The 27,409-nt window shown below is 40.2% G+C and overlaps 1 protein-coding gene across 7 annotated transcripts in view; it reads left to right on the top strand.

Moving 5' to 3' along the window:
- The window catches only part of SPATS2L (spermatogenesis associated serine rich 2 like), a 146,299-nt gene extending 124,325 nt beyond the window's left edge, over positions 1–21,974 (top strand). For all 7 annotated transcript variants that reach the window (XM_084523490.1, XM_084523495.1, XM_084523489.1 and 4 more), the window contains 7 exons: positions 1,439–1,639; positions 3,781–3,916; positions 12,107–12,165; positions 16,469–16,578; positions 17,107–17,209; positions 19,444–19,664; positions 20,538–21,974. In XM_084523490.1, coding sequence (XP_084379616.1) covers positions 1,439–1,639; positions 3,781–3,916; positions 12,107–12,165; positions 16,469–16,578; positions 17,107–17,209; positions 19,444–19,664; positions 20,538–20,936 — 1,229 coding nt within the window. In that variant the 3' untranslated portion in view covers positions 20,937–21,974. The remainder of the gene's footprint in view (positions 1–1,438; positions 1,640–3,780; positions 3,917–12,106; positions 12,166–16,468; positions 16,579–17,106; positions 17,210–19,443; positions 19,665–20,537) is intronic.
- Positions 21,975–27,409: the final 5,435 nt, after the last annotated feature.

Below are 27,409 nucleotides of genomic sequence, written 5' to 3'. Positions count from 1 at the left end.
TGTCCTAAGAACTGGGTGGAAGGTCAGAGATACTCAATACCCTTGCTAAAAACTCATACTTACTTTGGATAGAATATGCTGTAAGCAGGAATATTCTGCATTTCCATAATATTAAAAGTATTCTTACAACTTATTTTGCAACATGTAAAGATTTGTTTGCTCTCTTCCTCCATATTATGTGATAATTATATACAATCCATCTGCCATGTCAAATTTCTTAGAGGTGCTTTTTTAAATGACACGTGCATCAATAAAGATGCCTAGATTGATTTGTCCGTGCACATGAAGTGTTTTTTAGGGCATAACAGACCTGAATGCAAGAACTCATACCCGCGCTGTCTGTGATCTTTTCCTCTAGTATTGGGGTTGTCTTCCTTTTTTTTTCTCTTTTGTGTGACACAATCCAGATTTATACATACAAAGGGCAAGAAGAGCCTCAGATTTTTTCTCGTTTTTACAGTTGACAAAGATAATACATATTACCATAACTTTATTTTTTTAAAAACTCTTAGGCATATGTGAAAACTAGTAATTGACCATTCTATGAACAGAGAATGAAAGATTAGGGAGGTAGAGAGAGAGAATGGAAGGGAAATTGAGAGAAAGAGGTAAAATTTTAATATTTTGGAAGTTTACCTTTCAGAAGTAAAATAAATTCCTGGGAATTTGTGTAGTGTAGATACAAAAAAAAAAAAAAAATCTACAATGCTTTCAGTTGTGCTAGAATTCTGGTCTTGCAGCTAACTTAAGGACAAAAGCAGCCTATATATATTATGAAACATACATAGAACTAAATAGACTAGAAGGGTGAACAGGATCCCTCAGAGGCCAGAAGCAGGGTCTTCAAAGTTTTTGAGCAAATCAAACACTGCTAAAGCCATTTGAAATGCTGAAGTGAGTCCAAAGAATACCTGTCTCACATTGGTCCCTTTGGTGCTGTAATCTCCTTTGTTTTGCCATTGTCAGTCATATTTTTTTTTCATTCCTTCCCTTTCAAGTTAATGTTACTGTCAGCATTTCACTGTTGCTTTCAGACAGCCCACAGCATGGAAGGATCACAGCCAGGTCTCTGCTGACAGCCTGTTATGCTTTCTTCCCCATGAGGAACATGAGGCTGAAGCCTTGCTAATGCCATCTCAGTCTGTGAGATGAGGTCCTTCCAAGATATAGAATCTTGGCTGTATGGAAGGGACTTCAGGGAGCAGAAAGGAGAAATGCAGAAAAGCTGGTGTTTCCTTCTAATGTGCTAGAAAATTATAGGGGAGGATATGTGGTTTTATTACATTTAATTTAGTTCTACCTCTTGCCATTATTCCATCTTTCTCTGTCTTGAACATCTTCAGTTGCTGCTTTTTGTGTGATGTTTTTCTACAGGGAGTCAAGACCTGCTAGAGAATCTGGTTAACTCTCTTTCTTGTACCTTAATATTCTATTGCAGACAAAGAACATGAACAGCAGAAAGTATCTGTAGAATTAAGCTCGAAGACTATGAATGGAGTAGAACAGCACGAGCCTCTTCGGTCAACAGTTCAGCACCAGAGTAACCTAAGCAAGCCAAAGTCAAAATCTTCCTCAGTTAAATCACCCAATGCTATAACCCAACCTGAAACAAAGCCAGATGATTCAGTCAAAAAAAGAGGTAAAGCAAGTCCCTTTGTTCAGTCGCTGTGTACTAAGGTGATCAGAAAGCTGGTGTCTCTAAGAAAAAAGCAAATGTGAGGAAGAGATGTGTTGGAAAGTGAGAGTAAAATTATTTGAATTATCATGGCTATTTTAACAGTTACATGATTTGGGTTAATGAATATGAACATACATGTTTAAGAATTGAAGAGCACAGAAGAACAACTATGGAAAATCTGGGCTGATGGACTTCTACAAATACATCAATGCAAAACGGAGGACTGAGGAGAATCTCCATTCTTTACTGGATGCGGGGGGAAACCTTGCTACAAAAGATGAGGAGAAGGCTGAGGTGCTTAATGCCTTCTTTGCCTCAGTCTTTAGCGGCAATACCGGTTGTTCTCTGGATACCCAGTACCCTGATCTGGTGGAAGGGGATGGGGAGCAGAATGTGGCCCTCACTATCCATGAGGAAATGGTTGGTGACCTGCTATGGCACATGGATGTGCGCAAGTCAATGGGGCCGGATGGGATCCACCCGAGGGTACTGAGGGAACTGGCAGAGGAGCTGGCCAAGCCACTATCCATCATTTATCAGCAGTCCTGGCTATCAGGGGAGGTCCCAGTTGACTGGCGGCTAGCAAACGTGATGCCCATCTACAAGAAGGGCCGGAGGGCAGACCCGGGGAACTACAGGCCTGTCAGTTTGACCTCAGTGCCAGGGAAGCTCATGGAGCAGATTATCTTGAGAGTCATCATGCAGCACTTGCAGGGCAAGCAGGCGATCAGGCCCAGTCCACATGGGTTTATGAAAGGCAGGTCCTGCTTGACAAACCTGATCTCCTTCCTCCTCCTATGATAAAGTGACGTGCTGGGTGGATGAGGGAAAGGCTGTGGATGTGGTCTACCTTGACTTCAGCAAGGCTTTTGACACCGTCTCCCACAACATTCTCCTCAAGAAACTGGCTGCTCTTGGCTTGGACTGGCGCACGCTTCGTTGGGTTAGAAACTGGCTGGATAGCCGGGCCCAAAGAGTTGTGGTGAATGGAGTCAAATACAGTTGGAGGCCGGTCACTAGTGGCGTTCCCCAGGGCTCGGTGCTGGGGCCAGTCCTCTTTAATATCTTCATCGATGATCTGGATGAGGGCATTGAGTGCACCCTCAGTAAGTTTGCAGATGACACCAAGTTAGGTGCGTGTGTCGATCTGCTCAAGGGTAGGAAAGCTCTGCAGGAGGATCTGGATAGGCTGCACCGATGGGCTGAGGCCAAGTGTATGAAGTTCAACAAGGCCAAGTGCTGGGTCCTGCACTGGGGGCGCAATAACCCCAAGCAGAGCTACAGGCTGGGAGATGAGTGGTTGGAAAGCTGCCAGGCGGAGAAGGACCTGGGAGTGATGGTTGATAGTTGGTTGAATATGAGCCAGCAGTGTGCTCAGGTGGCCAAGAAGGCCAACAGCTTCCTGGCTTGCATAAGAAGCAGTGTGGCCAGCACGGCTAGGGAAGTGATTGTCCCCCTGTACTCAGCTCTGGTGAGGCCGCACCTCGAGTACTGTGCTCAGTTTTGGGCCCCTCACTACAAGAAGGACATCGAGGTGCTTGAGCGACTCAAGAGAAGGGTGACAAAGCTGGTGAGGGGTCTGGAGAACAAGTCTTATGAGGAACAGCTAAGGGAGCTGGGGTTGTTCAGCATGAAGAAAACGAGACTCATTGCGACCTTATTGCTCTCTATAGGTACCTTAAAGGAGGCTGTAGTGAGATAGGGATTGGTCTATTCTCCCATGTGCCTGGTGACAGGACGAGGGGGAATGGGCTTAAGTTGCGCCAAGGAGTTTTACGTTGGATGTTAGGAAGAACTTCTTTACTGAGAGGGTTGTGAGGCATTGGAACAGGCTGCCCAGGTAAGTGGTGGAGTCACCATCCCTGGAGGTCTTTAAAAGACATTTAGATGTAGAACTTAGGGATATGGTTTAGTGGGGACTGTTAGCGTTAGGTCAGAGGCTGGACTCGATGATCTTGAGGTCTCTTCCAACCTAGAAATTCTGTGATTCTGTGACTTCATCTTAATGTGGGCAAAAAACATGTTGAGCTATTCATTCTTCCTCATTCAGAAAAGTCAAAAACACCTTTCCGACTTTGTGCTGTTTTTGTTTTCTATTTTAGGGCCAAACATTGAGAAATCAGTAAAAGATTTGCAGCGTTGCACTGTTTCTCTAACTAGATACCGCATGATGATCAAAGAGGAAGTAGATAATTCAGTGAAGAAGATCAAAGCTGCTTTTGCAGAATTACACAGCTGGTAAGTAAATCAGCTTGAGATCCACCAGCACCACCTGAGAATAAGGGGCTCATGCAGGTCACTGATATTGATGGTTTTAAACCCTGTTTGCAGTGTTTGTTTTCATTAAAAAAAAAAAAAAAAAAAAAAAGTGATGCCATTAAGAAACTCCTCAGCAACCAGACAGTAATACATTCATGTATGCATGTTTACATACACAAAGGCAGACAAAACTGCAGTGCTTAGGAAGGGAAAAAAACATAGTGGGATTTTTTTCCAATGTGATCCATCTTGAGCTAATACACATTCAGTGGCAGCGTAGCTAAGCAAATTAAACTTTTCCAAAAATTCTGTCTGTGGGACTTTTTGTAGTTTTTCTCTTCTTTAAAACTCTTTTGTAGAGGTATTCCCCTAGGATTTTAGAAATCTTATATTTACTATTTATGTTGGCAGCTCTGGCATTTTGTCTGAGTATACTGATAGCTGGGTCTCTTTTGCTGTATAGTTTCCACTTGCTCTCAGTTTTTCTGTACCTGTTAAAAACATAACATGTCATATGTCTAATCTTGTTTTCAGGCAGTCACAGTTCATTAGATCTTTAAAGATAGTTACTTGGGTTGTGGAATAGGCTTGTCGTACTCTATCCTGATTTAAGAATGCATGGGGAGAGGCTATGTTATTGTATTCAGAACTGAAATTGTTTATTTTGTAAAAGTTCATGTTTTAGCCTGAAAAATACTGAAATATATTGCCTCGTACTAAAACATTAGTTAAAACGTTACTTAATAGGAGAGGTTAATGGCAAGGGAGGTGGGGAATGACCTCAAAAGTGTGTGTAAATCCAAATAGACTTAAAATGATGAAAAATAGCCTGAAAATTTTTTGAATATACTTCATTTAATTCTTTCTCCTACCAACTTTAGTGCCTAAATTGCTGGAGTAGAGTATACCAGAAGCTCTAGAATGTAATGGATCTGTGCTCCGAAGAGTCAGGCCTCACAAAGCCATTTTGTGCACATAGCATGACATTACATACAACAAGGAGAGAATAATGTCAAGACATGTTTATGGAAATCTGCATCTGGGCTATGTTGCCTTCTACAGCTCTTTAGTCTAATATTGAAGTTTTTCTTTGAATTTATAAAGAAAAAAATTGGTTTGAACAGCAAAAGGTGTAACTTAACACCTTTGGTAAAATTAAAAACAGTTCTAGGATGTTTAATATGATCTGGTGACACAATCTCTGAAAAAGATGTGAAGAGCTGTCTCTGCTGCTTAATTAATAAAAAACTCTCTGCCAGCTATTGTAAATTCACTGCATTTGAGTAGTAATCACCAGAGTCAATGATACTATATCTTCAGACCTCATATGGTCAATGCATTGTATTCCTGGGCTGGAAGGTTTTGTTTGTGTTATTTACAAAGCAACTTCGTTACTTAAAAGTTGAACAAAGCATCACTAATGGTAGTGGGAGAATAAGGTAATTAAGTGACCTCTCAGTCTCTTGCATTTTTATCCCCTTCCTTGAGCATGGGAGTTTTACTGTGGCACAATCAACCTATCTGTCAATGGAAATGAAGAAATTCAGTTAACTGTTCTTCCAAGAAGGCAGTGGAGTAAACAAAGGGTTGTTAGAGGCTAGGGAGGGGTGCTAGCATGGCAATGATATCTGGTCTCTTTTGTGGTAGTGATTTTAAAGCTTCTCCCGAGTTCTTGGGGAAACCTGCAACCCCCAGTTACTGCTGAAGTGTGGGATGGTTGGCATGTATAACAGATCAATGTACAAGAGCAACTAAGCGCTTTCTGTGCTCAGAACTGCAGGGGTTACTTGAATGGGCTCAATACTGCAAACTGGATGGGAATGTAACTAGTTCCTGTTACAGCTGTCACCAACCACCTGAGGAGTTTCAGTGAAGCTGTGCAGTCAAGCTTTAGTCTTGTGTTGCAGCTGAATGCTGAAATGCACACTGCCTTTTGTTGTCGCTCTTGGGCTTGTTTTTGGTTTTCTTCATTTTGACAGTAGGATAAAAGCCCCTTTTTGTGACATTTTTGCATTTAGTACTGACTCCTGTATTTCAGGAGTCAGTAATATTTTTAGATTGTCTATTGAGTCTTCATTTTTTAACATTGACATCGTTTTGCCAGTCACAGATGGTAAAGAATTGCAAAGATGACAAGTCTTCCACTTACCTTCAGGTATCACATGGAAGTATTAATATGGAGATAAATGAATACTACATGCGGCCCAAGACATCCTGAAAACTTCAGCAGAGAGCCTCAAAAAATTCTCCTTTTAGCAGCAGAAACTGTTGAGTGACAGTTGCCAGTGGAAGTTCATGTCTCTGTCTCAGTATTTTGCAGTTTGACGGGACCAGTAGAAGGAAATTACTTGTGAACACACACAGTCAGTGTTGTGCTGCTGTTTAAAAAGTCACCTACTTGGCAAAACAGTGCATACTACCTTTCCGCAATCTAAAAAAGGAGTGGTATGGAGCACATGTGCTGTAACTAGTTGGAAAAAAAAAATAATGCAATGCTTGCTTCCCAATTTTTCTTTTTAAAGAAATAGAGCCAAAAAAACAATCCCAGGGAGACATTTTGTTTAAAAATACTGCAGTGGGCTCTTTCTCTTTCTTGAAGAGCCTTTCAAGAGCTGCCAACTGGAGTAATTCTCTCTGTATGCACAGAAGTGATAATGACTTGCTTTTAATGCACTGCTTCTTGTGCCAGAAGATATCAGAACATTTTTACAGACCATGGGCTAGACTGGACAGGTGCCCCATTCTCTGAGAAATCTTCTGCAGTATCGTGTGTGTATGTGCTTCTGCTGTGACCTAGCATCCTCTTCACACCCTGTTCTTGCAGAGCCTGCTATGGCATTACTTTCCCCAAGGCTAAGAGAGAGCTGGGCAGAGCAACCTGAAGGGGCACTCTTTCCTGGACTACCGTGTGCACCTGAAAGCTATGAGGAACAGTACTAACAGTTCTGCCTGAGCCAGTGTTTCTTATTACATCCAGCTGTGGGGCATGGCTATTGGGCATACCTCTGTGTGAATGAAAACATAAACTGCTCCAGTATTGCAATATTTTGCTTGGATGCAAAATCTGTCAGAATGTAGCCATGTCACATATGTAGGGCAGGAAAAGGAGAATTCTAAACACGGTTTAAGATGCAGGGGAAGGTCAGTAAAGCTAAGTGAATTCCCTATTCACTAGTGCATTTGAGGTATTTGTTGCCAAGGTTGAAACCCATGTGCTGTAATTGTGTTCTCACTTTTCTACAGAGGCTGAGTAATGATCTTAGGGATAAAAAGAGAGCCCCATGAAATCCAAGAGAAATGTGTAAAGTACAAAAGGAGCCACAGTTCCTCATAGCATCTCTTGCCAGCAAATCATTTTCACATATTGAAAAGAAACAGCTCCTACTTGCCCATACAGTCTGCTTCCAACCACAAGCGGAAAGTACCCTGTAGTAGTAGGGGCCAGGTTTAATTAACACTGCGCAGAACTGGACAAACAAAGACTAGCCACCTCTACTCTTTGCATCTTAAACACTTTAGTATGTCAAATGCTTTATAAAGAACATGAAAACCAGCATACACAGTGAACAAAAAGCACTTGAGAGCTTCAGCATACTGGGGGCAAAACATTGACATAATGCTGGTAATGGACTTGGACAAGAGGACAACTAGGAGGCATGTGATAAATGTTTGGGGAAGATAAAGCCAACTTTCAATTGTTCTCTAATTTGAAATCAAAGTAAAGCAGTGGTTAAATGGGGGAAGGACTCATTTAAAAGAACATATTTGTACCTGTGATAACTCAGTGCTGGATGATGAGCAATACTGCCAGTGCTCATAGTTGGAGAGCTGAGTGAACATAGGCATCCCCTTACTGGGATTCCTACTTGGTAAACTGGAAAGATAATAGTTTATTTTTCCTGTAGTCCAGATTCAGTGGCACTAGATGCAGAGCTGCCTTTGTTAGTGACATGATAGTTATTGTATGGGCAGATGCCTGGAAAAGCCAGGACTGCTATTGCTTTACACTACTGAGCAGAGTTCCTGTGCTGCTTCTCTCTGCATTTCCAGGCAGTCCTCATTAGCTTTCTGTCTACATGTGTACTGGGTCTGGCTGGGATGTTATCTTTCCCTGCAGCAGCCCATACAGTGCTGTGCTCTGCACTTGTAGCTAGAACAGCAGTGGTATCCCACCAGTGTTGTGTCTGCTGCTGAGCAGTGCTTGCGCAGCATCAGGACTCTCTCTAACCCTCCTAGGGGGGTGGGCAAAAAAGTGAGAAGAGAAACATCACCAGGGCAGCTGACCTAAACCAACCAAAGGGATGTTCCATACCATATGATGTCACACTCAGCAATAAAAGGTGGAAACAGGAAGAAGGGAGGGATGGGCTCTCGTGAAAACGTTGGGCCTCCTCCCGAACACCAGCTATGTGCGTTGAGGCCCTGCTTCAACGACGTGGTCAAGCATCGCTCATTTGTGGGAAGTAGAGAGTAATTTCTTTTCTCTGCACTTCCACATAGCCGTTACTTGTTTTGTTTGTTTTCCTCCCTTATTTCCTTTTCCCCTTCCCTTTTCCTTTTCCCTTTTTTCCCTTTAGTTAAATTGTTAATAATAATCTTTCCTTAATTATTATTATTATTTCACTTTAATTAAGTTATCTTTATCTCAACCTGTGAGTTGTTCTTTACTTTACTTCTTCCCCTCCTCATCTAAGGAGGGGGAGTGAGAGAGCAGTTGTGGTGTTTAGCTGCCTGGCACGATAAAACCACCACCATGTGTCTGTTTGCCAGCTGACTTTTTGTAGACCTTATGCCCCTAAAGAGCAGATTTTCAAATCTTCTTGCAGTTTGTTCTAATATTTGTTTACCTGTCAGTCACATGATCCAGTCCATAACCTTGTTTAGTGCACAGAAAAAATGTTCTGTCAAAAGTTTAGGTTTCCTGGGGCCCAGTGTTTTTTTCAGGTACCTTCAAAGAGCAGCATTTCTGCTGAGGCTACCAAGCCTTGCCCGTATTTCTAGAGGGTCTAGGAGGATCTAAGCAAGCAGCTCTGGTCTCAGGGTAGCTACTTGGCTGCATAGCTGCAGCACCAGGAGAGGAGACTGCTTGTTTGCTTCTTGCTTCCTCCAGTGGTTTGGAATTTCCACGAATACTCAGCTAGGGTAGAAGCAGGTGGATCTCATGAAAATGGAGGGAATTTCATGAAACGAGATGCGTAATTCCCCCTTCTTGCCCCTTTGTCCTTTACAGATACTTGCTTCATTCTCATATTTTTTACGAAGCTTGCAAAGGTGGATTTCAGAGCTTTCTAAAGTAGATTCTACTGTCTCAGTCTTTTTTAGTTTTGGAGGCCATGCAGATAGATCGTTGATTTTGTATGTTATTTTGAAAGAAAATCTTGACACACCTGTCCATCTTTCAAAATATAAGACAGTGTCTTGAGCCTGTTTCAGGTGCAATATAAGGGAACTGCAGATCCCTGGATGCCAGGAGCAAAGATCACAGAATCATCTAGGTTGGAAGAGATCACAAGATCACAGAGTCCAACCTCTGACCTAATACTAAACAGTCCACCACTAAACCATATCCCTAAGTTCTACATCTAAATGTCTTTTAAAGACCTCCAGGGATGGTGACTCCACCACTTACCTGGGCAGCCTGTTCCAATGCCTCACAACCCTCTCAGTAAAGAAGTTCTTCCTAACATCCAACGTAAAACTCCTTGGCGCAACTTAAGCCCATTCCCCCTCGTCCTGTCACCAGGCACATGGGAGAATAGACCAATCCCTATCTCACTACAGCCTCCTTTAAGGTACCTATAGAGAGCAATAAGGTCGCAATGAGTCTCGTTTTCTTCATGCTGAACAACCCCAGCTCCCTTAGCTGTTCCTCATAAGACTTGTTCTCCAGACCCCTCACCAGCTTCGTCACCCTTCTCTTGAGTCGCTCAAGCACCTCGATGTCCTTCTTGTAGTGAGGGGCCCAAAACTGAGCACAGTACTCGAGGTGCGGCCTCACCAGAGCTGAGTACAGGGGGACAATCACTTCCCTAGCCGTGCTGGCCACACTGCTTCTTATGCAAGCCAGGAAGCTGTTGGCCTTCTTGGCCACCTGAGCACACTGCTGGCTCATATTCAACCAACTATCAACCATCACTCCCAGGTCCTTCTCCGCCTGGCAGCTTTCCAACCACTCATCTCCCAGCCTGTAGCTCTGCTTGGGGTTATTGCGCCCCCGGTGCAGGACCCAGCACTTGGCCTTGTTGAACTTCATACACTTGGCCTCAGCCCATCAGTCCAGCCTATCCAGATCCTCCTGCAGAGCCTTCCTACCCTCAAGCAGATCGACACACTCCATTCACCACAACTCTTTGGGCCCGGCTATCCAGCCAGTTTCTAACCCAACGAAGCGTGCGCCAGTCCAAGCCAAGAGCAGCCAGTTTCTTGAGGAGAATGCTGTGGGAGACGGTGTCAAAAGCCTTGCTGAAGTCAAGGTAGACCACATCCACAGCCTTTCCCTCATCCACCCAGCGCGTCACTTTATCATAGAAGGAGATCAGGTTTGTCAAGCAGGACCTGCCTTTCATAAACCCATGTGGACTGGGCCTGATCGCCTGCTTGCCCTGCAAGTGCTGCATGATGACTCTCAAGATAATCTGCTTCATGAGCTTCCCTGGCACTGAGGTCAAACTGACAGGCCTGTAGTTTCCCGGGTCTGCCCTCTGGCCCTTGTAGATGGGCATCATGTTTGCTAGCTGCCAATTGACTGGGACCTCCCCTGATAGCCAGGACTGCTGAGAAGAGGCCTGTGAGCAATAAGGTTGGTGTTATAACCTGAGCAAAGAGAAAGTTTCATCCTCATCCACAGCTCTTCAAAAGCCTAGAGCCTGCTTTAAAACCCATAGACTACTTAATTTTCTCTCAATCTTCCCATTCTCTCACCTACCTGAATGTGTTCAGCTCATACCTCAACCCTCATCTCACTGATCCTCAGAAGCCCTCTGTGTTCACAAGTGCACACTGTGCCATCTTGAAGTTTAGATTAGATGCTGCAGGGTGTGTGGTATAGCAATGTTGTGTGTGATTTAGGGTGCTGAGAAATCTTGAGCCAGCTCTACTTGCCATGCTCATGTCAGATTTTGGTATGTCATATTCTGGAGATACAGTGCAGTTTGTCTCAGAAACCAAGCCAAATTTCCTGTGGCTGTTTTTAGGTCCTGGTGTCTTCCACTGGGTACAAAAGCTTGTTGAGAACTCCACTCTTCCCTCTAGTGCGTGCCTAGATTTACTCATGGTGTTTGACTGGCTTTTTGCAGTTTCTCCCTAGCTGCTTGAGTTCACTTACATAAAAAGCACCATTAACATTGGTGGTGTTTATTAAATGTGAATATGAGTAAGAATAATCCTGTGAGGGGAAGCTGGAGTGGTGTACCAGAGCATTGCCCACTGGAGAGCATTCTGCAGTTTTGTTATTTCACTGAATAATGTTGCTGGCTTGGTGATATGAACGTTTTACCAGACCCCCTATCTGCCCTCAGTAGATCCGCCTGATCAATTTGCACTTCGATAAAAACTTTGATCAGTTTGCTGTCAGGGATTGCACACCAGAGAGTTGTAAAAGGAGAAGCTTGTGAGATCTTCAGAAAGGTCCTGTGAAAGGGTAACTGATCCTTTCCAGACTTTGGTGGTTGAGTAAGCTGACCTCTCTCAAGGCTTATTCACTTTATTTTACCCTGACATATTTTGCAAGGATATCTCTATAGGAAGAGAAGGAGCTCTTTTTCCACATGGCTTTAATTCTGTTTTATTCTTAGTACAGCACTGAAAATGAAGTTGTATTAACTTGGGTAGCAAGCAACAGTGGTATATCTGGCTTAATTAGAAAAGAGACTGTTTAGTCATTTGAGAACTGCTGTGCCTAGGCAGTGAGGAAGAAGCATATCAGAATGACTTCCACATTTCTGCAGATAAATGGGCAGACCAGTGAAATGTTTGTTTAAATTAACACACACTGATTGTAACTAATTATATACTGAGTTTGCCTAGTTGTTTTGTAGTCTTCCATTTCTTTAAAATCTTACTAATTTCAAAACTGCCATAACTAGTATCTGAAAGCCTTTCTTTAGCTTTTGATTTTGGTGGAGATCTAGCATGGATTAAATTGCAGTTTTCTTTTTTTTCCTTTTTCAGCATCATAGACAAAGAAGTGTCATTAATGGCAGAAATCGATAAAGTTAAAGAAGAAGCCAGTAAGTACAAAGCGTGTCAGGGAACTTCTGGTATAGTCATGGAAAAAATTGTTTTGTTTGGCAGAAAATCTACATAATACGTCAATTCAGTTAGCAGTGTTCCTGTATCTTTCATTGTACACATATTCTTAGGTGTTTTGGTATAGTTTCTATCTGTAAGGATTATGCATCAAAGTTTCAGTATTATGAAATTAAGATAAACCAAAAGTTTGCATGAAGTTAGATTAAAAATATTTATTCATTCTGTTTACTTACCAGAGCTTTTGATCACATTTTCACCTCATTTCTATGGTTTGTTGAGTACTTCATTTTATTTTCTTATTTGATGTGTTTGCTTGCTTATATATATGAGTTAGAATGCTGGAAGTTACTGAGGAACAGGTTGTTCTGGCTTTGCATAGCTGTCATGAATTAGACCAAGAAAAATCAAAAAACAGATGTTTACTGGAATCTGTTTTCTTAATAATCTTTGGGAGTTTCTCTCATTTCAGTCTTTTGCGTCTCTGTTTCTTGCATAGGGTGTACATGTATGTGTGTGTATTGTGGGTTGGGAGAGGGGCAATTTGACGCATGCATCAGGATACCACAGTATCTGTCATATATCCCATCAGAGATATGGTATTTGTGGACCCATAGTCAATGGAATGTGTTTCAACAGAAATAAGTAAAGAAGTACAGAATAACCCAAGTATTGTTAGAATGATTCTTTGCCTGATAGATGAAATACCACTGCCATGCATGCATATAATCTTTCATTGATTTGTGAGATTAAGACTCTTCCAAGGGGGGGGGGGGGGAGGAGGTTCCAGATGCATGCAACATTCATGAATGCTTCATTTGCATTTAGAACTCTCCTTTAGTTCACAAACATATATTAGTTAGAGATTAAAAAAAAATCAATCCTCTGTTGCCAGCTAAGTCTCTTGCAGTTATATATGCATAGAGACTAAAAAGTATGAGTTGTTGCAGCAACAGTTGGCATTAGTTTGTTTTGAATTTTGTATGCTAACTTCTCTAATGCCAACATGCTGTAAATGTGGATTTGGAGTTCTGTGCTGTTCTGTGGAGGAGCTGTGAATGGAAACGTGTCAGTAGGTTTTTACCTGCGAAGGCTGACATAATTGGCTACAGGGCATGCCCAGGAAAACCAATGGAAAAACACCCACTGATGTCAGCAAACAGAAATCCAAGCCCTAACTGCATAAACAATATTTTGAAAATTCACAGTCCAGGGGTGATGGTATATTAAGGCCAATTCATTAGTCTTGCTGGGGAGAATAGTCATTTTTTTTTGAAAGTAAAGCTTATTCTTATTTACAGTCATGCTAAGTGCTGTATTCACGCACGGCAGGTTCAACTTCCCTACTTTTGTACTAACTCCACATATGACATTGGGTGTTCTCCTTGCCTGTCTTTTAACTGTGTTATTTCTGCTGTCTCTCAACCCTGTTGTAGGCCTGTAGGCCTTCAAAACTTGAGGTAGGAAGTTGTTGTAGGACTATAACATGCTAACCAAGATTTACATTATTATTTATTTTCATATCTCTTTGCTGCAATGGAGGACTATTTTAATGTGGGTAATCTTCCTCTTACTGTTAATACTGAGAAAACTTACAAAATGATCATTTCCCTGCTTGACCTCCTGGGCAACGCCCACTCCTACTGGCCCCACCTTCCCAGGTGTCCTTAAATAACAAATTTGAGGCCCTGGATCTTGAGAGAGTTGAGGTGGAAAATGTACCCAGGAGGATGCCTAGGGTGAAGAAGTCGACTCCACGCCTCAGGACTGCCTGCACCAACAAAGAAAGAAGGGTGATTGTTGTGGGAGACTCTCTTCTCAGGGGAACAGAGGGCCCTCTTTGTCGGCCTGACCCTACCCGTAGGGAAGTCTGCTGCCTCCCTGGGGCCAGGGTCAGGGATGTTGCCAGAAAGCTTCCCAACCTGGTTCGCCCCTCTATTATCCTCTTTTGATAGTCCAGGCTGGCAGTGATGACATTGAAGAAAGAAGCCTCAAGGCTATCAGACAGGACTTTAGGGGGCTGGGACGATTAGTGGAGGGAGCAGGAGTACAGGTGGTGTTTTTGTCTATCCCTACAGTGGCAGGGAGGGGTACAGACAGGACACGGAAAGTCCACCTGATAAACACGTGGCTCAGAGGCTGGTGCCAACACAGAAATTTTGGTTTTTTTTTGACCATGGGGCGCTTTACTCGGCGCCCAGCCTGATGGTTGCAGACAGGTCCCACCTATCTCTAAGGGGAAAACGGATCCTAGCCCAGGAGCTGGCAGGGCTCATTGGCAGGGCTTTAAGCTAGGTAAGAAGGGGGACAGGGCTGAAACAAGGCTTATTGGAGGTGTGCCAAGGGGAATAATGGCTAGGCCAGAGGAGAAGGCAATGGCCCAATTGAAGTGTATCTACACTAATGCACACAGCATGGGCAACAAACAAGAGGGATCTGGAAGCCATCATGCAGCAGGCAGGCTACAACTTGGTTGCCATCACGGAAATGTGGTGGGACCACTCTCATGACTAGAGTGCTGCAATGTCTGGCTATAGGCTCTTCAGAAGGGACAGGCAGCACAGCAGGGGTGGTGGTGTGGCGCCTCACTATAAGAAAGACATAGAGGTGCTCGAGAGAGTCCAGAGAAGGGCGACAAAGCTGGTGAGGGGTGTGTAGAACAAGTCTTACAAGGAGCGGCTGAGGGAGCTGGGGTTGCTCAGCCTGGAGAAGAGTAGGCTCAGGGGCAACCTTAAGGAGGTCTTAAAAGACCTCCTCAACCCTGGAGGTCTTTAAAAGACGTTTAGATGTAGAGCTTAGTGATATGGTTTAGTGGAGGACTGTTTAGTGTTAGGTCAGAGGTTGGACTAGGTGATCTTGGAGGTCTCTTCCAACCTAGACATTTCTGTGATTCTGTGATTTCTGGATACTTGGCTGGCATCTCATGCTGAGATTTAATCTGATAAAAGTTTCTCAGACTTGTAAACCATGTTCCACAAAAAGGAATTGAAAAGGTCAGTTAGAGAAACATAAACGCCTGTCATTAGGATAAGTAGGTAATATAGGCATAGGTTAACCAACAGGTCTGAGGAAACTCTAGCCACCCCTTCACTTTCTGTAAACCCTGCCCTGTGCAACACACACTCTTCTATTGCAGCATGGTTGCTCCCATACAGCTGTACAGACACCACTCTCCCCTGCATTTGCTGAACTATGCTGTACTTTCAAAAGAAGCTCCCATGCAATTAAATATAGTGGGTTGAGAAATAAATTCTGAAATACCATTAATTCTCTCCTTAAAAAGAAAAAAAAAAAAAAAAAGGCATTACAAAGTATGAGCTGGTTAAGAGACTTGTAAGGACCACTCCGGAATTCTGTGGCAAAGGAAGGAAGTCAAAGAAGCCCAAGTCTCAACATCAGTAATGAAATCAGTGGCCTTATGAAGCTTTACAGCAGCAGCCACCCCCTTACCATGATTATTCGCATAAGCTCTAGACAAAAGACTATGATTTCTTATTGTTTTACATTTAGACACTGTCTTTCTTCTCTGCCATAAGTGATGATCCCACCAGACAATCAATCATTTGTTCCTTTTACATTAAATCACCATGTAGGTAGCGGTATTTGCATATAGTTAATTTTCTACCAAAACTGTAATATATCACATCATCCTGAATGTAAATGGACTGTGATTTTGTGACTCACAGTTAATCTTTTCTTTTTAAATGTAGCTATTCACCACTTCCTTATAAGAAGCATATGAGATGGGCAGTATTGAATAGTTATTTTTTAATTAGGACTGGTGGCCTTTGTAATAGTGCTTTGACCTAGAAATGGCAATTGTGTATATTCTGTACTTGAAAGTAAAATTGCAGTGCCTGTGATTTAAACATAAACCATATACGAACAGATTTTTTTCAGGGGAGCTAAAAAGCCCCTGTATTCATAAAATGCAGCATGTCTTCAGAAATAGGCTGCTGTGTCAGCAAATGTACTGCTTCTTTCTGTGTCTAAATGAAAGGCTTCCTGAATTTGTACTTAAGGCAGTGGAAAATTGAAAACAACGTGTTTCTGCCCCTTTTTATCTAAACATTACCTTTTACTTTGTGATAGATATCCTATTTTGAGATCATTTCAACATTAGGCAGTTTGGTTAAATAAACTGCACAAGCAGCATCATATTCTGTTTAGTTCAAATGTGGTGTGTGTGTTTGCCTCATGATGTAGTGTTAATGCCAAAAAAGAAATGAATTACAGACCAATTTAGCATCCTAGCAATAATTATTGACTATTGGTATTTGGTAGTGGAAATTCTGACTGCTCGGCAGAAGAAAGCTGAAGAGCTGAAGAGACTGACGGACCTAGCCAGTCAGATGGCTGAAGCACAACTGTCTGAACTCAGGGCCGAAATTAAGGTCAGGAATTTGCTTCTGTTTGGTTATGTTAGCTGTTTGTGCAAATGTGAAGAAAGCACTGTATTGTTAAAATGCCCAGTCTGCTCCTACCTACCTACTATGAACCAAAGGGTAACTAGCTTTCTGGGGGGAAAACATACCTTCTTGAAGCATTAAAGGACATCTGAGCAGTCTGCATATGCTGTCAGAGAAGTGTAAGCTATCCCCTTCACAAGTAGAGCTCTTTGTGTATCATTTATCAGACCCGGTTAACAAGTAAACCCGATAGCTTCAGGTTCAGTGATCAAATGAAATGACCCACTTCCCACATGCGGGACTACTCCACTCATCACTGGGCTGTGAGAATTGTCATTTGGTAAGGATGTGAAAATGTTTGGTTCTGCATAAAGATCCTGTGTACAGGACAATGTCAAGAGATTGCTGAGCCTTAATGTGATCTTAAGATGAGTATCAATTGTTTTTTTATACCATCCATATGGTCTTTTGATCAGAATGCAAATTGCTGTTAACCTGCCTGTATTTTTGCAGCACTTTGTAAGTGAACGGAAATATGATGAAGAGCTGGGTAGGTCTGCACGATTTTCCTGTGATACAGAACAACTGAAGACCCAGATTCAGCTCTGTGGAGAGAGTAAGTGCCGGTGATACCTCACACCCAAGTTCTCAGAATGTCATGTCCCACATACCTATCCAGGAAATGCTGGTCAGAAATAATGGCATCTGTAATGCCAGCACACGTGTGTGTAGTAACTCTGGAATGGTATGCAGCAGTCTTACTGAATATACACTGGGCACTTTTACAGTATGCAATATACTAAATTCACTGTACATGTGTTGAACAAACCATCTGCACAGTTGCCGTCTTTGTCGGAGATTTACCAATATTACTGAGGTGAGTTGGAGTTTTCCATCTAAAAAGCAATTCAGCTGTAGGGAGCTTTCAAATTTGGTAGTTACTTATGATTAACTAATAAATTGGAGGCTTCTCTGTGTGACCACAGTATTATGAGACCAATTCACATATCTCCTGCTAAGGAGCAAGTTCCCAACTTTATAGCCATATTTATTGGGTTTTCCAGGAGCCAAATATTACTCTTTGGAAACCACCTCCTGTTCTGCTTGGAAATTCATGTTCGTTTTCTGCTCCAAATATCATGTTCCTGCTGTAAAATGAGAAATAAGCTATCTCACATCTTTGCCTTTGAAGAAGACACCTATTGAGAGAAATATTTGATGTTAGCATAAGTGAGTAGGAGCCTTTAAAAAACAAACAAAAAACAAAAGCAAACAAAAAGGATGGTTCTCAGTTGCTAAAATTACTGTCCTAAAAGTAGAAAAATAGAAGTACCTATTAGATAAAAAATCAGGTGTCTCACAGAAAATGCTCTTTCTAGTTTGCGTCATCTGTGCTAGAGGGGAACAAGGAAATTCTGTAATCAGAAAAATCAAAACAGCAAATTAAAGTTGAGAGCTGTATTTACATCAATAGCCTCAGAATCCTTTTTGAGACTACCCAGGAGCCATTACACAGAAGCAGACATCTTGAATTGCTTGTGGAAATGCAGAGAGGCAGGAGTAAAGGATTTGTTTGGTGCACTTCGCATCTAGATATGGAATTGTTTAAGAAATCCTTGTGTCTCAAAATACTAAGTAGGGAGCAGAAATATGAGATGAGCAATAGTGATTTCTGATAGTGCTGACTGTACTGTGGTCTATATATTGGGGATTAGTGCATTGCATTCAGTTCATTTGATAGATAACCATGGTAAACATGTCTACCATGGTAGACAAACATTGTTAACCACTTCTTTAGAAAGAGCAACAGCCACTAGATTATTTTTTTTCTTCTTAAAAATATTTAGGCATACTAAGGAAGTTTTTATGGCTATTACCTGTGTTGCAGCTAGTATGTATGTAGCCTGCAAGCTCCAGGGTCTTCAGCTTTCCATGATCAGTGAATGATCTGGAATCAAATTAGTGCATGGTGTCTACAGGCACAACTTCCTTTGACCTCAAACAGTAGAGAGTTACTGGCATACCACTTGCTTCCTTCCAATGTTTCTTCATTTAGGAGGAATAATGATCCAATTAGGAGCATTACTGATAGAACAGCAGTGTGAGGGGCAGTCCAGCAGCATGTGGGTTCAGCCCAACTGGTTAAAATTTGCAAGCAAACCAATAGCTGCCAGGAATTTTGAAGAGTTTTCTTGGATAACCAAAGGTGTGGGTTGGCAGTCAGTGGGGCTTTCATACTCATCGTTGACAAAAAAAAATATAAAAATTGCTGAAGTACATACACCTTCATATAAAGCACATCCATAACAGTTACGTGATTTGTATTTGAGCTGAAAATACTTAGTAGGATAGGCAATGGGTCCATTTTAACTGTTGGTTTCATGGGCTTTGAGACAACTCTGATCTTTGCACAATACATCTTTAAACAGTGCTAAAATAATAGACTGTCTTCTAAGCCCTCTGGTATAGTCACAAGCTAGTCTGTTCTAACTACCAAGGTAGCTCCCGAGACCCTATTTTTTATTTGTGGTCAACCTTTAGGCAGGTGCCCTGAGGAAAATGGTTCCTCATATTTACAGTACAAACAGAATTGTTCTAGTTTTAGTGTGGTTCTACTATACCAGCTTTTTTGTCTCCATAACCCCTTAATGAGGCAGTTTCAAAGAAGTAAAACAGTATGATCTAATTCTTACCCTAGTTATCTCACTTACTTCATTATCTAAAGTAAGGCTAGAATGATGCTACAAAAAGTAACTGTAAGCAGGATGAGAATACAGCATTATGTTTAGATGTTGATTATTTAACTGGTAATACAGAATACTTTTTTTTTTTTTTTTTTAATTTTTACAGTTTCTCACCCAAAGAACAATTATTCCTCAAGAACACCATGTAGTTCAGTGCTGTCTTCAGTGACCTCACATGCAACAACGGGCAAGCAAAATACACACACTCGAAAGTCCTCTAGTAATGCCAAGAACTCTGATAACAAAACACCCAACACTAAAGTACAAAGTCATTATTCTTCCAATCCTACAGAATCTTCTTCCCAAGGAATACCAACAAATAAGCAGGTAAGAAACCAGTTATGAACTAAGCTAGACGATGTCAAAAAAAATCAGATTAACAACTATTACTGGAAGTCGTTAGTACAAAATCAAATACTGGTTTGTAGATCATATATTTAATTCATAATTTTCAAAAATATGCAAACGTGAGTATGTCTTTTCCGGATTCATTTTCAAGGTAGTATGAAGGTAGTTCATACAGTTCTTGTGCTGTTGTGCTTACTCAGGTAAAGCTACCACTAAAGCTGGTCTGAATTTTGTCTCATTTTTTTGGAGGCTTAAAAAGGTGCGTGAAGGGAAGTATAAGAGCAACACACAATGTCAGTGCACGTATGGAATCAACTGTCCTAGTAGCTATGCGAATAAAGTAATATATCCAGTTCCTACTACTGATCAAAACTTTCTCTGAGCAAGATATCACAATGGATATCTCTCCCAACATGTGGTTTCTTAACTTGACTGATTTACATGTTAATTTCTGTTTGTCTTGCAGTAGTTAGACAGTACTTCTCACTAGACAAGGTATTTTAGAAAAAAAAAAAAAAAAAAAGGAAAACAGTCAGTGACAATTTCTTTGATACCTCTTAGTTGCTGCTGTTGAGAAGTCAAGTACTTCATCTCTCTTTTCCATTTTTTCTTGAATCATGGCTGATTTTAATTTGGCATCTCTGGTGAACATATGTTTCCAGGCTACTCAGATGTAGTATGTTACTCGTAGTTCGGTCATTGTGTTGTTTCAAAATTGTTTTCCCTCTCTAGTTATACTGAGAATTTTATTCTGCAATTTCTGTTAATTCTGATTGCTGTATTTCTTGTCCTGTAGAAGATTGCAGATGATCTAACAGTTATTTTCAATAATTTCAATTTCTTTCTGGGTAGAATGGGCCTTCTAGTCAGAGACGAAGATTCAACACACAGCACCAAAATATCCGTCTCAATGGATCTCTTAAGTCGCAAGGTGCCTGTAACGAGGCAGATCAAAGTAATATAAAAAGTGGTTCCAGGTCTGAACACAGAAGACAGCAGCATAACAGCTTCAGACCTAAAAATAAAGGAGCTACGAAAAATCAAGAGCAGTCCGCAACTGCAAAGACCACAGAGAATCTGACACATTTGGAAAAGACACGACGGAAGCATCATACAGCAGACACCACAGATCACAGGCCTTTCCGAGGCAGCGTTGGCAGGATGTCACAATGCAATTTATGCCCAGCAAGGATGGAGGTTTCCGCTGATGCCACTGTTCTTTCGGTGCCAGCTGTGACTTTGGTGGCTTAAAATGTCACAGTGAAGGCAGGCAGAAAAATTTTAATCTCTTCAATTTAGTTTCTTGCTCAAGATGCTTGTTGGTGAAGAAAATAAGTCAGAACATAGTCATTTTAAATCTGTTGCTGCTTAAAACTTGTTGGTATCTTTACTACTTACTAATTATTAAAATTATACTTCAAAGACTTTGCCCAATATGTTCACCGTTACTTTGTCATGACAGTACAGAATCTTACCAAAGCAGCATTTACTTCTTAGAAGAATAAAGTCCAGATTGGAAAAATAAATTGATGTCACAACAGCAAAAGACCTGTTGTAGATACGTGGTTATACCAGTCAACATTGTTTGGTTGTTTTTTTTTGAGCAGTCTGTGTTAGAAGGATGCCAGGATGGCTGTGTGCTGCGGTCTGCAATGAAATCAAATAATCTTACAGAATTTTTCTACAATCCCTATACACCTTTTTCTTTCTGTGCATGCATCTGTGTGCATGTATACACACACATACATGCACACTGTATACACACAGTATTGCTATATATGAAAAAATTTGAAAAAGCAGTACATTGGATTCTAGCTTATTATTCCATAAACTGACATCTTTAAACGTAGCTATAAATTGTATTAAATGTATTACATATTGGTATTTTCATTGACAAACTATTTTTATGAAAATGCTAATTTCATTCAAGTTTGGATTGTATATAGTCATGGCTATTCACATGCACAGCCCTTTTCTCCATACGTATCAGCCACTTTTCTATGACTAGTTGGATTTATTTTTTTGCACATGAAAAGTCACAGGTGTTCTAGACTTGAATCCAAATTATTTTTCTATATTTTTGCTGTAGGAACCATCTGTCCATAATGAGCTATGACTAATAAATTTGTTACAGCAATGTGCAGCAGAATCTGGAGGTACGTATTTAAGCAGATATTACATCTTTCTGAGTTTTCTATTAAAATAAAAATCTTAGTGTTAATGTTATGATTCTGTATTTCAGAAAACTTGTTTCTTCAAAAAAATTAAAATAAAATCTCCTTTCTAAAATATTCTGGTGTTTCCTGCCTTGCACTACCTAACCACTTATCATCTTATTCAAATTATGTTTGATTAATTCAACTGATAGCAGTTGTGGGAGGCTTTCAGTTTGAATTTGGATTGGAACAGGCTTTTGCTGTTAGCTAGATTTCAGTGCCACAAGTGCACAGAACAGTACCTTCCCATAAGAATAGAGTTGATCCTGGACAATTCTACATTAGAAGTTATTTAACATAGCAAGGTGTCGGAATCGAGACCCAGCATCAAGTGAACTAGAGGATCAGAATCAGAAAGGTGTAAAAGGGTCTATTTTCCTCTGAGGTCAGTAAGAGCAGGACACTTAAGCATCTTTAAAAGTTTATTCCTATGTTACTGTTTGTTATTGCTTTATGCCAGTTTCCTCTGCCTAATTTCTGTTAGCTGACTGCACACTTCCTTACTACTTTCACTTTTCCTGTGTAGCCCTCAAAAATAATCACAAAACAGAAAGCAAGCTGCATTGCTTATGGATAATTTTATTATTTCTCTTTATATCTGTATACTGTTTTTTCCATGTGAATACTGATAAACCTTGTTCTACAAAGAAAACAGCTCATCTTCATTTGGAATAGTCATAAGAGAAAAATAAATATTTGTAGGTAAACTCTGCCTTGCAAAAGAAAACTTCTTTTAATTACCTATCATGTTTTTAGTCTGAATGCTTTGAGTAAATGAAACTGAAATTCCAGAATCTGTGCTGTGCACACCCATCAGAAAAGTAACTTTATAATTTGTCTGCTGCTGTACAGCTTGATCTGTAACCTCACAGTGAGAGATGTAACGACAATTTCTGTACAGCTCTTAAACAGGAATCTTACTATATTGTGCTTACATCATTTGTGAAATGTATTTGTATCTCTTCTTGTACTCTATCCTAAAAGGAATCTGACATATCTATAATTACTTTTACTGCTTCCTCCATAACTTCTCCACTTAACAGGATTACTGAAAGTTACTTTATTCCATAAGTCAACATCCTTACAGGCAGCCTTCCACAAAAATAATTGAAATTTGTGACATAAATAATCATACAACAGGATAACCTTGCACTCTTCAGCACCTCTAATGTTTGATGTGCTGGAGACTCAGTATATGACAGATCCAGGACTAACAGGTGAGAGACAGCATTTTTCATCAGACTATGAGGCAGGGGAAATTTAGGCTTGACATCAGGAGGGGGTTCTTCACAGAGAGGGTGGTTGCACACTGGAACAGGCTCCTCAGGGAAGTGGTCACTGCACCGAGCCTGTCTGAATTTAAGAAGAGATTGGACCGTGCACTTAGGCACATGGTCTGAACTTTTGGGTAGACCTGTGCGGTGTCAAGAGTTGGACTTGATGATCCTTAAGGGTCCCTTCCAACTCAGGATATTCTATGATTCTATGATGCAAACATTTACTTGTTGATGAGAGAGAAAAGTATGTAGTTGGTTAGGGTGGAGAGTGGGCTGGTTCTGGGAACTCTGCAGTCTTGATGCATCAAATATGCTTTAGTTTTACAGTACACATTTTAACTATGTTGCATGGCTGGGCTCTGAAACAGCTCTGTCAATGTTATTGCATTGTCTTCCAGTTCTTATGTCTCCGTGGCTGCAACTCTATTTGCCAGTTTTGAGGAGTGTCTTGCTGCTCGCCATACTCATAAGTAATTAATAAGTGGGTTTATCTTCCACAAAACTCTTGTAATCTTCAAAGTTTGTCTTAGTTATGTGTAGTCAAAGCCAATTATGTGATACTCCTTTTAATGTAATGGATTTTTACAGGGGTCAGTGAGAGAAGCAAGAGATGGATGACACTTGACCTTCAGACTTCTAGGCCAGCAAGCCTTTTTAAAATAAAAACAAATAAATAGATCCTCTACTTTGCAAAGTAAACAAAGTTTGTCATCAGCGAAATCATGGAATTCCAATTGCATTTTGTGTGCTCTTTTGAAATTGGAAACGTGTCCAAAAAGGCAGTATTTAAAAAAAGGCAGTATTTAAAAGCAGGTTTGATCTTTTTGTCTTTTATGTATGATTAAATTGAGACTAACACTAGAACTCAGCAAAATAAAAGACCAAATATGCACTTGAAAAACTAAAAAGAGAATGTAATTCAACATAGCCAGGTTAAACTAAGCCAAACTTAAACATTTTTTTTTGTTTTGTTTTTGTTTTTTGTTTTTAATAACTTAATGTCATTGAAAAAGTCACTCTAAAACTGAAACTAATAATTCTGGAAAGGAAAAATTAATCCTCCACTTTTTTGGACCCTGCTGTTACAAGAGACCACCTCATCTGAGTTTGTATGGATGGCAGTTCCTATAGTGGGTCTGTTTCACGGTGTAGAGACTGGGATGCATCAGGGTTTGATAAATAAGCTTTACACTTCACTTTCATACACTTGTGACTCCAGAAGAAGCACCATGGGCCATAGAGGTCCCATGCTTCAGTACCACTGCCAGTTACCCACCTCAACATGTAATAGAAATTTGCCAGAAACTTGAGATAATACAGCTATTTTAGTATGGCAAACAACTAAAACAAGCTGTAACAAAACATTCATGGATGTTGTACCAGAAATTAGAATGATTTAAAAGGTACGTACAGGAAAGGGGCAACTTAGAAAATGGCCAAGTTCTTGATGTAAACTGTGGGCATGCTATGCAGCTGATGACATGGCCTAGTGAATTTGCAAAGCAATTTCCAGCCAAGAGTGGTAAATTCTGGTATAAGCAGACAGATCTGGGGGGGGGGGGGGGGGGGGGCAAAATAAAATACTGTAAGAAGAAATACCCCAAAAGCTCAGAAAAGAGCAAAGATCTGTAACATCAGCTGTGTTTCTACTTATGAACCTTTTGTTAAAAGCTGTTAGCCAAATTGAATCTAGATTTTTGTGGGGCTTTGCCATCGCAAAGTATTTACAGAGTTTTATTTCTAACCACACTTTGGCTCTTTAGCTCTAGCTAAGGAACAGGCAGCTTGACACTCAAGTTTCTGATAGCACAACTGCCTTCCTGTTTTTATCAGGTGAGAACTTCTTCATAGATTTAGAAGAATTAAGTAGATGAAGTCTTCTTACTCCTGGGTAGTATTGGTATGTCTTAGCTATAGTAAGATTTGTGCCATGTAATGTTTGTTATCTAAGCAATTTAATTAAAGTAGGTTTAGAAGAGTACTTTTCTGCTCTGGAAGAGCTGGCAGGCTAAATAAGTTTGAAAGAAAAAAAAGAGGTAGCTGCATTAGGAGCAGTACTGTTTGTGAAGTCAACACTGTCTTGAGAGAAATGTGAATTACTATTTACTAGTATTTATATATTTGAACTGTATTTTGTAGACAAGCATCCCTGAATTAACACTGAGTTCACAGAGGCTCGTTTAATTGTATTGTATTTAAATGGCCCTTTACCTGTGTACAAGCCTGATGAAAACTCTCCCTGAGCATGTGTTAACATGGGCCTAACACATGAAATATCTGCTTCCTTACTTCCAGTACAAATGAGTTCTTGGTACTCTGAGACACACAGAACTACATCTATTTGAAACACATCTTGGTGATAATAGGCCTTTTGCATCACAGTCTTACTCCCAGAGGAGTAATTTTCTAGAAATTAATTTGGAATGTGCTTTTTTTTTTTCTTTTTCTTTTTAATCTCCTTCACTTATATCACAGATAATTTGGAAAGACAACGTGAAAGCGCGGACTAAACTGGAAGTTTAGACAGTGTTCATGAGAAAAAAAAAAAAGCATCAAAATACACTGGTGATGGAAATATCAGCCTTTAGAGCACAGCTAGTTGATTACTAGTTGAAAACTAACTTTATGCATGTGGCCTCTTCAATAACGAGTGATAATTTCACAAAGTTGCAAAGTAAGCCGTTGTCACACCAGTTAACAGTGTCTAATCTCAACTGTTAAAAAAAAAAAAAAAAAAAAAAAAAAAAAAAAAAAGATGGTACCTCTTTGGTTGAGTTGGACAAGTGAAACATTACCAAAACTGCAGACTTCCAATAAACTTGGGAATGTTTAAAAAAAAAACATTTTTGAGGAATGTTTAACCTGCAGGAAACTCTCAGACTTGCAGAATTTCTGCTCTTTGTTCCAGGCCTCAAGAAACAGTCTGTTAGCCCATTTAAGGGATGACTAATCCTAAAACTGGCAAATTTCATTTATTTTGAGCTAATCCCCAGAGAGATTAAATGTGATTTAATTTATACAATTTAAAAGGTTTGGGATGTATATAGACAAAGCTATTTTTATAGAGAAAGTCACCTTGAAGGGTAATTCTATTCAACTGTCATAAAACTGTTTAACATCAGTTACAATAAACTATTAGCAAACTTCATAGCGATTAAAAAAAGAAATAAAAATGAAAGTACTCGGGCGAGTTTAAATAAACCTATTTAAAAAATCAAGTCCCCAAAACAGTAAAAATATCTTGCTCTACCTCCTCACCACAGCCACTTTCATTCAGTGTTTCATCTACTCAAATTAAAGGGAGTGGTTTTTACTTTTTTCTAACCACAAGCCAGTATGTGTACAAAGATGACACTCATTGAAGCCCCTGTAATGCAAATAACATGAATGCTACATAAAAAATACTGTGCTACCAGAATGATTACACAAACACTGAGCTAGCGTAGACTCAGGAAGTCTGACAGGATTATTATTAAAACTTCCTTTTACACATGTAAAAGCCAGTACTTTTTGTGAGCTTTTGCATTATATTTACAGAAGCCTACAAATTCATCAGAAGTTGAAAAGGAAGGAAATCTTCTTTAGGAAGCATTGTAAAAAGACAAAGTTATATGGTAAAGGGCTCAGCTATTCAGTAAATAGTGAAATAAAAGACACATGCAAGACAGGTATTTAAAAACTGCCTTTCAGTCAGTTTTTTGTATTTCATCAATGATGAGTTGCACACTCAACAGATTGCAGTGTTAGTATCTTTCTGTAATTTTTTCTTTTTCTGGTCTTCAAGACAGGAAGAGCCTTGGGACTGTTGCTTTTTAGGTTCATTGTTTAAGGAAAAAAACAGTAGATTTTAAAGGTAAGCTGGTCTTGAATATATATATCTACGCCTATTTATACCAATCACAGAAAGTTACAGTACTGCTTTCTTTTACAGTAACTGTTGTACGTGGCAAAATGTCTCCTTAAAATTGTTAGTATATAAGAGTTTATTTTTCTTTTTTACTTTTGCAAATGAAATTTCAAGTCCTTATGGTTATGATGAAAAGCCTGGAACTGTGATTTATTCTAAATGACTGTAAAAATAAAACACTTAAATAACCCTCCCACAATTCTAATAGTCTCAGGAATTTTAAGAACATTTCATTTAGGCAATGTGATAGGACTTCTTAACGCTTAAGGCCAGCTGTATTTACTGTGTTTCAACAGCAGTACCAACAACAAAAACCCAACCGTA

Source organism: Aythya ferina (assembly GCF_964211825.1).
Source record: "Aythya ferina genome assembly, chromosome: 6".
NCBI lineage: Eukaryota > Metazoa > Chordata > Aves > Anseriformes > Anatidae > Aythya > Aythya ferina.
The sequence above is the reverse complement of the archived record's forward strand: the minus strand, read 5'-3'. Positions and strand labels throughout refer to the sequence as shown.